Source organism: Myxine glutinosa, chromosome 8, assembly GCF_964187855.1.
Source record: "Myxine glutinosa chromosome 8, kmMyxGlut1.1, whole genome shotgun sequence".
NCBI lineage: Eukaryota > Metazoa > Chordata > Myxini > Myxiniformes > Myxinidae > Myxine > Myxine glutinosa.
This window is the reverse complement of record NC_136268.1, coordinates 73665048-73677096: the sequence shown is the minus strand read 5'-3', so window position 1 is coordinate 73677096 and position 12049 is coordinate 73665048. Positions and strand designations below refer to the sequence as shown.

Sequence of the window (12049 nt, the reverse complement as noted above, 5' to 3'; positions counted from 1 at the left end):
AAATATTACATCTTCAAACTGTTGCGCAGCCTCAGTTTAGAATTTGAACCCCTCTTCAAAAGAGCTGGCGACGCCCTGATCCTCACTGGGCAGGTAAGTGAGAATCTCTGAATGAGCGAATTATATGTAAATAACAAACGAGATGATGTTTTGATAACCCCTCCCCCCCCCCCCCCCCGCGCCCCTTGAATAGAGGGTGCATGTGCATGTGCATGTGACATCACCACTTTTGCTTTCCGCTATCTTGGAGTACGAGCAAACAAAACAAAACTACACATGGACTGCATCATTGTATTTACATTTGTTAAAATAGTAGTTAAAATGGTGAATTTTTGGCATTATTTTGTTGAGGCAATTGTGCCGATAGGGAGGATTGGTTGTCGTAGCACGTGTGTGCATGTGCATGTGCGTGCATGTGTGCGTGCATACAGTGCCTTCAGAAAGTATTCACACTCCTCGACTTTTTCACATTTTGTTGTGCTGCAGCGTGAATTTAAAATGGGTTAAATTTTTTTTATCACTAATCTGCACAAAATACCCCATAATGACAAGGTGGAATTTTTTTTGACATATTTACAAAATAATTCAAAATGTAAAAAAATGAAAAAGGGTGTTTTAACACCCCCCCCCCCCCCCCTGCCCCAAACACCCAGTTTTCATTCCAACACTCCAATGGAGGTTGAGAAGTATGCATGCAAAGGCTGAGGCTGCTAGGCTTCATGGTTTTGTAGTTATGGAGGACACACAAACACTGACACACACTGCCTTTTATTTTATATATATATATATATATATACAATATATATATATATATATATATATATATATATATATATATATATATATATATATATATGTATACAGTCACGTGAAAAAGTAAGTACACCCCATGTAAAGTTTTGACTTTTTCAACATATTTCAACATACAGCTATTTGATCTTCATTTCAACAATATTGATAGATAAAGGTGATATTAAAGCGCGGCGTTACGCGCGCTGCTTGTGAGCAAGGAGGAAGCGGACAAGCGGTAACATATGAACGTCTTTATTGTAAGACTACACTGTAACACTGAACTCTTCCGGGCTGGTCGCCCGGTGTATATCCTGAGGCCACGCCTACCCCTCGGGCGTGGCCACCGCCCACTTGGTGCGTGGAATGATGTCACCACGCCAGTGGGCTTTTGTGTCCGCCACACGCGCCCCCCCAGAATTCTCGCGCACCTGGAGGGCCAGTTTGCGGGGCAGACGAATGACCCGGCCGAAGCGCCCCCTGGCGATCGGCGGCGTCTGGGGTGCAGGGATACCAGGTGGGATGCCCCTGGCTGCCCCTGGGATGGGTGCAGGACCGGGGGGCGCCGTGGCGGCGGGGCTGGGCGGTGCCGGGGGTCCGCCCGCAGGAGAGCGGCCCCGACGTGGGGGTCGGGCCACTGGCGGTGGATGGTCCACATCGAGGTGGGCCGGCTTGAGGCGGTCTACCGAAACGCGGTCAGGAGTACCGCCGATGTCCAGGGTGAAGTGCTTCGCCCCGGTCTCCAGCATGCGGAAAGGCCCGTCGTACGGGGGCCACAGTGGTGTCCGATGGGCATCGTGGCGGATGAAGACGTACTCCGCCGTGCGAAGCTCCGGGGCGACGTGCGTCGGTGGGTGCCCGTGGCATGCCGTTGGCACCGGGGCGAACCTCTGGGCGGTCTCTTGCAGAGCGGAGCGCTGCTGTGCCGCGGACCATGGTGCCGTGGAGTCGGGGAGGAACTCGCCCGGCACCCGCAGCGGTTGCCCGAAGACCAACTCCGCCGCGGATGCGCGCAGGTCCTCCTTGGGCGCCGTCCGGAGGCCCAGCAGGACCCAGGGGAGCCTGTCGACCCAGCCGCCGTCGCGGAGGGTGGCCCGGAGCGCGGCCTTCAATGAGCGGTGAAATCGCTCACACAGGCCGTTAGCCTGGGGGTGGTAGGCCGTGGTTCAGTGCAGCCGGACCCCGAGCCCCTGCGCAACCACCCCCCAGAGCTCCGAGGTGAACTGGGGGCCGCGGTCGGATGAGATGTCTGAGGGGGCGCCGAACCGGGCGACCCAGGTGGCGATGAAAGCCTGCGCGACATCGGCCGCCGTTGTCGACGCCAAGGGCACGGCCTCCGGCCACCGGGTGGTGCGGTCCACCATGGTGAGGATGTGGGTGAAACCCCGCGAGGGGGGCAGAGGTCCCACCAGGTCCACGTGGACGTGGTCAAACCGGCGTTCCGGCACCGTGAACGGGGCCAACGGGGCCTGGGTGTGCCGGTGCACCTTGGCGCGCTGGCACGCGAGGCATGTCCTGGCCCAGCCGCGGACGGCCTTCCGGAGGCCATGCCAGACGAACTTGTCGGCGATCAGCCTTTGGGAGGCCCTCGCGCCCGGGTGGGACAGGCCGTGGATGGCGTCAAACACCTGGCGCTGCCAGCCCGCGGGCACAATGGGGCGAGGACGCCCGAGGGAGACGTCGCACAAGAGGGCCGCGCCCGCGCCGTCGAACGGCACCTCGGTGACGCGGAGGCCCGTGACGGCGGTCCGCAAGGCCTGGACGTCGGGGTCAGCGGCCTGGTCCGCTGCCATCCGGGCATAGTCGATGCCGAGGTGGACTGTGTGGGCGACGGCCCGGGAAAGGCAATCCGCCACCGGGTTGTCCTTCCCCGCGACGTGCTGGATGTCCGTCGTGTACTCGGACACGGCCGAGAGGTGACGCTGCTGCCGGGCCGACCACGGCTCGGTGACCTTGCCCATCGCGAAGATCAGCGGCTTGTGGTCGACGAAGGCAGTGAACGCCCGGCCCTCGAGCAGATGGCGGAAGTGCCTGACCGCCAAGTGAAGTCCGAGCAACTCGCGGTCGAAGGTACTGTAACGGCGTTCGGGCGGGCGAAGCTGCTGGCTAAAGAACGCCAGCGGTTGCCAAGCTCCACGCACCCATTGCTCGTGCACCGCGCCCACCGCGTAGTCCGAGGCATCGGTGGTGAGGGCGATCGGTGCATCGGGTGCCGGGTGCGCGAGCATGGTGGCGTTAGCCAAGGCGAGCTTCGCGCCCGTGAACGCCGTGTCCATCTGCTCGGTCCAGGTAACGTCGCCTTTGCCCGGCTTACCTCGGAGAGCTTCGTGCAGGGGGCGCAGGAGCTGGGCGATACGGGGCAGGAACCGATGGTAAAAGTTCACCATGCCCAGGAACTCCTGCAGCCCTCTGATCGTGCGGGGGCGCGGAAACCCCTTCACCGCCTCCACCTTGGCCGGCAGGGGGACGGCTCCGTGCCTGGTGACACGGTGCCCCAGAAAATCGATTGTGGCGGCGCCGAACCGGCACTTTGCGGGGTTCACAATCAGGCCATGCTGGCCCAGGCGTTCGAGGAGCGTGCGGAGGTGGCGTAGGTGCTCTTCGCGGGACGCGCTGGCGACGAGGATATCGTCCAGGTAGACGTAGACAAAATCCAAGTCGCGCAGGACGCTGTCCATCAGTCGCTGGAACGCCTGAGCCGCATTCTTCAGACCGAAGGGCATGCGCAGGAACTAGAAGAGTCCGAATGGCGTGATGACCGCCGTCTTCGGGACGTCCTCCGGCCTGACGGGGACCTGATGGTAGCCGCGTATGAGGTCCACCTTCGAGAAGAAGGACCTGCCCGCCAAACGGGCGGAAAAGTCCTGAATGTGGGGGACGGGGTAGCGGTCGGGAGTCGTGGCGTCATTGAGACGGCGATAGTCCCCGCACGGTCGCCATCCCCCGCCGGGCTTCGGCACGATGTGCAGCGGCGACGCCCAAGCGCTCTCTGAGCGCCGAACGATGCCGAGTCGCTCCAGGGTAGCGAACGCCGCTTTTGCCACCGCCAGCTTCGTCGGCTCGAGGCGGCGTGCCCGGGCGTAGACCGGTGGCCCGACGGTGGGGATGTGATGGGCCACCCCGTGCTTGACGGCCCCCGCCGAGAAGGTGGGCCGCGTGAGGGCCGGGAAGCCGGCGAGGAGGCGGGTGAATGCGTCCGCTGCCGGAAGCGTACAGACCAACGTGGCCGGAACCGAATCGTTCGGCAAGCCGCTTGGCAAGCCGCTCGTTGAGCTGGGCAACGCACATGCGAGCGAGCTGAACGTCTCGGCCTGGACAAGCCGTCTGCGCTTGACGTCGACCAGGAGCCCATTAGCGCACAGGAAGTCCGCGCCAAGCAGTGCCATGGGCACGTCGGCGGTGACGAACGTCCATCGGAAAACATGCCCTCCAAACCGCAGAGAGAGGCAGCGTTTTCCGTACGTACGGATGGGCGTCCCGTTCGCGGCAAGCAGCGCGGGGCCCCCACCCGCGGCGTGCTTGTCTGACGTGCCGGCAGGAATGACACTCACCTGTGCTCCCGTGTCGCACAGGTAACGGCGCCCGGAGAAGGTGTCCGTTATGAACAGCAGGCTGCTCGAACGGCCGGCGCTCATCGCCACAATTGAGCGCCGGCCCGGGCGTTCCCCGACCCGTTGAAGGAGCACGGCGGATGACACCGCCGAGCTTCGTGGCCGAACTTGGCGTGGAACCAGCACCAGGTGGTGGAGCTGGAGGAGCGCGGCTGGCTCCGCCAGGCCGGTGGAGTCGACGGGTTTCCCCGCGGTGGCGGTTTTCGCCGCGGCGGTGGGCGGGGCGTGGCGGCGTTCACGAGGTGCGTATCAGCATGCTGCTGAAACTCAGCGTGCTGTAGAAGATGATGCTGTGGAACAGCAGCGTCGAAGGCCGTGACGGCCACGCCAACGCTCGCCCGCGTGTCCGAAGCGGCGAAGTACTTGTCCGCCTCGGCCGTCAATGCTCGGGGTTCCGTTAGCCCGGTCCCGGCCAACGCGAGGCGAACCTGCGCTGGAAGTTGGCGACGGAAAAGCGCCCGGAATAGCGAACCGGGGGCTTCGTCGCCCAACAGTGACAGCATATGGTCCATTCGGACCGACGGGCACGTCTCACCGAGCTCGGGGAGATCCAGGAGGCGGTCGGCCCGTGCGTCGTCCGTGAGGCTGAACGTGGCTAGGAGTAGCCGCTTGAGTGCCTCGTACTTGCGGCCGTCCGGTGGGTGGCGAAGGACGGACACAACTCGAGCGGCCGTGCCGGGCCCGAGGGAGGCGACGACATGGCAGTAGCGCAGGTCGTCGTTGGTGAGGCGCCGAAGCTGAAATTGGGCTTCGGCTTGAACGAACCAGACCTCGGCCTGGGCCTCCCAAAATTCGGGAAGTTTAATCGCCATTGACTTGTCGTTGGCCATTGCAATGGCGTCGTGTACGGAAGGATCGCTACGGCAGATCCAACGTCGAGGGTCACCAGTAAAGCGCGGCGTTACGCGCGCTGCTTGTGAGCAAGGAGGAAGCGGACAAGCGGTAACATATGAACGTCTTTATTGTAAGACTACACTGTAACACTGAACTCTTCCGGGCTGGTCGCCCGGTGTATATCCTGAGGCCACGCCTACCCCTCGGGCGTGGCCACCGCCCACTTGGTGCGTGGAATGATGTCACCACGCCAGTGGGCTTTTGTGTCCGCCACAATATAATATAACAAATATCATGAAACATTTACATTTAGTAGTCCATTGTAATATGAATATGCATTGCGTAGAGTGAGAGCTTCGTCGACAATGGTCAGTCGATCGAGTACGCAGCCCTTGCAAACATCTGTAGCCTAGCTAGACTACAGTTTTGTAGCTCAAACCTCGGCCTAGTTAGGCTAGGTTGTTTGGTCTTGGGCTTAGAATTAAAATTCAAATTAATTTTATTGAATGGATAGATTGGGATAGAATACAGGACTTACCTACTGTCGGCTATATAGTCTGTACTTCTTGTCGAATGGACCAGGTACGTAGGTCCGACTGGCAGGTATGTACTGAAATCGGTGTACCTGGCTTAAATGAAGTCGGTGTAGCTGGCGGAAAACTGAAGTCGGTGTCGATGGCGGAAAACTGAAATCGGTGTACCTGGCTTAAATGAAGTCGGTGTAGCTGGCGGAAAACTGAAGTCGGTGTAGCTGGCAGGAAAACTGAAGCCAGTGTAGCTGGTGGAAAAAAGAAGTCGGTGTAGCTGGCGTAAATGATGAGTGGTTTCGAATTCAAAATCCGTTCTGGACAGTACTGTATTGTAATTTATTGATTTTAATCACCAGGTGAAAATAATTTATCAGTTGCACCAGACCAAAGCAAGATCACTTGAGCAAGATGGTGGAACATGGAAGGGACAATATGGTGGATCATGGAAGGGACAAGATGGCGGATCATGGAAGGGACATTTTAAATGACAACATGAAATTTTGTTCCCAAGGGAATGGGGAAAAAATTTGAATTTTTTTTTTTTTGAAATTTGAAATGAAAGTGAAATTTTGAATGGATTTACATAAAATTTTGAATGGATTTACATATACATGCAATTGCCATAGAGGTTCGCTTACGAAGCTCTCTATAATTTAAATAAACATAAATGCAAATTTCGCATGTGGAAAAAGTAAGTACACCCCTACATTTATCACTACTTCAAATACTTAAAATTAGAATCAGGTGCGCCCGCTCAGGTGCAAATGATTAGAACATCATTAGAGAGCATCTTGGAGGAAGCTGTCTTATTTAAACCGCAGACATTTAGTTTGGTCTGCGCTTTGTTGTTGAAGTGTGCGGCGTCACCATGCCTAGATCAAAAGAGCTCTCTGAGGCCTTCAGAAAGAAGGTTATAGATGCCGACGAGTCTGGGAAGGGATTTAAAAAGATTTCCAAACAATTTGAAATCAATCATTCGACTGTCCGGAAGATCATCTACAAGTGGAGAAGATTCCAAACAACTGCCAACTTGTTCAGGCCAGGCCGCCCCAGCAAGTTCAGCCTGAGAGCAGACCGCAAGATGCTGAAATAAGTCTCTAAGAACCCCAGAATGTCATCACGGGACCTACAGGTAGCTCTTGCCACTGTTGATGTCAAAGTGCACGAGTCTACCATTAGAAAGAGGCTGCACAGATTTGATCTACATGGGAGATGTGCCAGGAGGAAACCTTTGCTGTCCAGAAAGCACATCAGGGCAAGACTAAAGTTTGCCAATGAACACCTAGGCAAAGACCAGCACTTCTGGAACAATGCGCTCTGGACAGATGAGTCAAAGGCAGAGCTATTTGGCCACAGTACCAGAAGACATGTTTGGTGAAAACCAAAGACAGCATTTGACCACAAGAACCTGATACCAACTGTAAAGCATGGTGGTGGAAATATTATGGTTTGGGGCAGCTTTGCTGCATCAGGGCCTGGGGAGCTCACTATCATAGAATCCACGATGAATTCTTCATTGTACCAGAGGGTGCTTGAGGATAATGTGAGGCCATCTGTCGGAAAGTTGAAGTTCAACCGAAGGTGGACCTTGCAACATGACAATGACCCTAAACATACCAGTAAATCCACCAAGGAATGGCTGAAAAGAAAGAAATGGAGGGTTCTGGAATGGCCAAGTCAAAGCCCGGATCTAAATCCCATCGAGATGTTGTGGGGGGATTTGAAACGAGCTGTGCATGCAAGAAACCCCTCAAAATCGCACAGCTGAAAGAATTCTGCATGGAGGAGTGGGCAAAAATTTCTCCCAGTCGATGTCAGAGACTGGTAGACAGTTATAAGAAACGCCTACTTGAGGTTGTTTCTGCCAAAGGGGGCAATACCACCTATTAGAGCCAAGGGTGCACTTACTTTTTCCACATGCGAAATTTGCATTTATGTTTATTTAAATAATACAATGGACTACAAAATGTAAATGTTTCATGATATTTGTTATATTATATCACCTTTATCTATCAATATTGTTGAAATGAAGATCAAATAGCTGTATGTTGAAATATGTTGATAAAGTCAAAACTTTACATGGGGTGTACTTACTTTTTCACGTGACTGTGTATATATATATATATATATATAATATAGGATTGTTGTAATAATAAAGAGGACCTGTGCGTTCATATGATCTGTGTACGTAGAAATTCGTAATGACGGCGACACCAGCTTCCTGCAAAAAAAAAGGTTACGCCAATTGATAAAATAAAGTATAGTCTAGTAGTTATAAAGGCACAACATTTCATATCAGGTACTGGTATATATTTTAAAACAGAACAAAAATGATTACCGTACCAAAAGTGATGGTGATTCAGAAAGTTTGTTTCACTCTCTTTTTTTAATGTCACCAATTTGATGCTTTGTGAATGCAACTAGCAACAAACTCGTCCTTATGGATGGGTTAATTCCCCCAGAATTATGGATGGATTAATTCTCCCAGAATTATGGACGGGTTAATTATCCAGATTACTGACGGGTTAATTATCCAGATTACGGATGGGTTAATTATCCAGATGATGGACGGGTTAATTATCCAGATCATGGACGGGTTAATTATCCAGATCATGGACGGGTTAATTATCCAGATTATGGATGGGTTAATTATCCAGATTACTGACGGGTTAATTATCCAGATTACGGATGGGTTAATTATCCAGATCATGGACGGGTTAATTATCCAGATCATGGACGGGTTAATTATCCAGATCATGGACGGGTTAATTATCCAGATTATGGATGGGTTAATTATCCAGATTACTTACGGAAGGGTTAATTATCCAGATTACGGATTGGTTAATTATCCAGATTACAGACAGGTTAATTATCCAGATTACGGACGGGTTAATTATCCAGATTCCGGACGGGTTAATTATCCAGATTATGGATGGGTTAATTATCCAGATTACCTACGGAAGGGTTAATTATCCAGATTATGGATGGGTTAATTATCCAGATTACTTCCGGAAGGGTTAATTATCCAGATTAAGGATTGGTTAATTATCCAGATTACGGACGGATTAATTATCCAGATTACGGACGGGTTAGTTATCCAGATTACGGACGGGTTAATTATCCAGATTACGGACGGGTTAATTATCCAGATTACGGACGGGTTAATTATCCAGATTATGGACGGGTTATTTATCCAGATTATGGACGGGTTAATTATCCATATTACTTACGGAAGGGTTAATTATCCAGAGTACGGACGGGTTAATTATCCAGATTACCTGGACAGGTTAATTTCCCCAGAATATGGACGGGTTAATTTCCCCAGATTATGGACGGGTTAATTATCCAGATTACGGACAAGTTAATTATCCAGATTATGGATGGGTTAATTATCCAGATTAAGGATTGGTTAATTATCCAGATTACGAACGGGTTAATTATCCAGATTACGGATGGGTTAATTATCCAGATTACGGACGGGTTAATTATCCAGATTACGGATGGGTTAATTATCCAGATTATGGATGGGTTAATTATCCAGATTATGGATGGGTTAATTATCCAGATTACGTATGGGTTAATTATCCAGACTATGGATGGGTTAATTATCCAGATTACTTACGGAAGGGTTAATTATCCAGATTACGGATGGGTTAATTATCCAGATGATGGACGGGTTAATTATCCAGATCATGGACGGGTTAATTATCCAGATCATGGACGGGTTAATTATCCAGATTATGGATGGGTTAATTATCCAGATTACTGACGGGTTAATTATCCAGATTACGGATGGGTTAATTATCCAGATCATGGACGGGTTAATTATCCAGATCATGGACGGGTTAATTATCCAGATCATGGACGGGTTAATTATCCAGATTATGGATGGGTTAATTATCCAGATTACTTACGGAAGGGTTAATTATCCAGATTACGGATTGGTTAATTATCCAGATTACAGACAGGTTAATTATCCAGATTACGGACGGGTTAATTATCCAGATTCCGGATGGGTTAATTATCCAGATTACGGATGGGTTGGTTAATTATCCAGATTATGGACGGGTTAATTATCCAGATTACGGAAGGGTTAATTATCCAGATTATGGATGGGTTAATTATCCAGATTATGGATGGGTTAATTATCCCAATTACAGATGGGTTGGTTAATTATCCAGATTATGGATGGGTTAATTATCCAGGTTATGGACGGTTTAATTATCCAGATTACGGATGGGTTAATTAACCAGATTATGGACGGTTTAATTATCCAGATTATGGATGGGTTAATTATCCAGATTACGGATGGGTTAATTATCCAGATTATGGGTGGGTTAATTATCCAGATTACAGATGGGTTGGTTAATTATCCAGATTACGGACAGGTTTATTCCTCCTGAATTTTGGATGAGGTAATTCTCCAGATTACGGAGGAGTTAATTTTAGAAGATTATGTGCAGGTTAATTATCCTGGAATTACAGATGGGGTAATTCTCCCAGAATTATTGACAGGTTAATTCTCCTGGAATTAGGAACGGGTTAATTCCTCCAGAATTTTGGATGGGTTATTTATCCAAAATTACGGATGGGTTAATTCCCCTGGAATTACGGATGGGTTTATTCCCCCGGAATTCCGGACAGGTTAATTCTCCCATAATTACTGACAGGTCAATTCGCCTGAACTACGGACGGGTGAATTTCCCCAGAACGACGGACGGGTTAATCCCCCCAGAAATATGGGCGGGTTATTTCCCCCAGAACAACACACGGGTTTAATTCCCCCAGAATTACAGATGGGTTCGCAATAATAATGGTTGACCTTCGTTGTTGAGGATGGCCGTTCATATGTGACATGTGTGAACCTGAATGCACAAATGTGTCTCCCGTGTAGAAACTGCTACATGCACAGCAAGCACACTCTGAGAGGGCAAGCAGTTTAACTTGGTGTCAAAGACTACCTGAGACGACAAGACCACTTGATATGTACACTGGTACAACCATTACTCCAGAAAGTGATCTACCAATGAACTAACAACGCAGTTCCGACTTACAACTAGATAAACAGAGGCGAGATGAACGTGCTATTCACTATGCAAGGTGGCTCATTATATCAAAGGTATGACAAGAACCACCTCCTCACATGGTGAGTTTTATGCTCAGAAGGGAACACAAAACAGGGCAATGCAAGTGGGACAGCAATAATGGTAATAATAATGAATATATATTTTTTAACTTTTGAGTGGCAATAACAATCAAACAGGATCAAAGGACTCACTTCAAAAATGGAGGCAGCATCATCAGAGCCCCAGCGCACGAGGAGCGGCATACCTGTTGTGTAATCCACTGGGTGATTTGTAATGCCAGAGAGTTCGGAAATCACCTGCAGGCCAGTGCAGAATTATCAATGAACGTCCGAATGAAATATAACTCTTCAGCTTAATTGTGACACTGATGACTAATTACAGTTTAAAGGACATGTCACTCTTCACGCCAGAACTTCAAATTGGCAGTGCACCGTTACCTTAGGTCATCCTCCATCAGTACCCATAAACTTTTCTATCCTCGTTAACCTCCGTCCACCCATTCTCCACCATCTTACATATTCCCATCTATTTGCAGGGTGCCATGTTTCCTCTTCTCTCTTTTATTTCCTCCTCTTGTTCCATTAATCCTCTCCTTGTATCTGTGCCCTACTGCTCAAGTGTCAGTGCATTATACCTTCTGTCGCCTCACTCTTCCACGAAAAAAAATAAAATAGAATCAGGCTGGTTTGTAAAACTCCTTGGAAAATGAATTAAGGCTGGTAGTTATTATTTTTGAGCCCTGGATACAGGTCCTGAGTACAAGTCAAGCATTGCTCTCGGGTCAGGTTAAGTCAGAGGGAGTGAGGGTGCAGTTGCCTTAACCTTTTCCTTGGTGATGTCATTGCCTTCCTTGAGGAGCAGTACACTCTTGTCTACCACCAGCAGGCCCACATAGGCCCGAGCCTCACTTGCTGAAACATGCAGGCTCACGTTATCCCCAGGTGCTGCTTGCAATGTACTCCAGGTGAGGTGAACCTGCTCACAGGACATAACACTGACCTCACGGCTCAAAATCGAGACTAAAGAACTCAGAGATACAATAGAATACAATGTTTTAGTGAAGACTCTTGTCACGATCTAGTATGTTGACATGTTAATGGATTTTATCAACTGAAAGCCGAGAAGAGTATGTTAACTGCTGTGGAACGAAAGGTGTCACTTACGTTTCGAGCATGAGCCCTTCCTCAGAGCACACTAA

At 50.2% G+C, this 12049-nt stretch overlaps 1 protein-coding gene across 1 annotated transcript in view; it reads right to left on the bottom strand.

Annotated features, from left to right (window-relative positions):
• The window catches only part of LOC137414951 (CD109 antigen-like), a 58432-nt gene extending 46591 nt beyond the window's left edge, over positions 1-11841 (bottom strand). Inside the window, exons 1-2 of the mRNA XM_078783964.1 lie at positions 11668-11841; positions 11043-11147 (exon numbers count right to left, since the gene is read on the bottom strand). Of these exons, the coding sequence (XP_078640090.1) occupies positions 11043-11147; positions 11668-11841 (279 nt within the window). The remainder of the gene's footprint in view (positions 1-11042; positions 11148-11667) is intronic.
• Between the last annotated feature and the right edge of the window lie 208 nt (positions 11842-12049).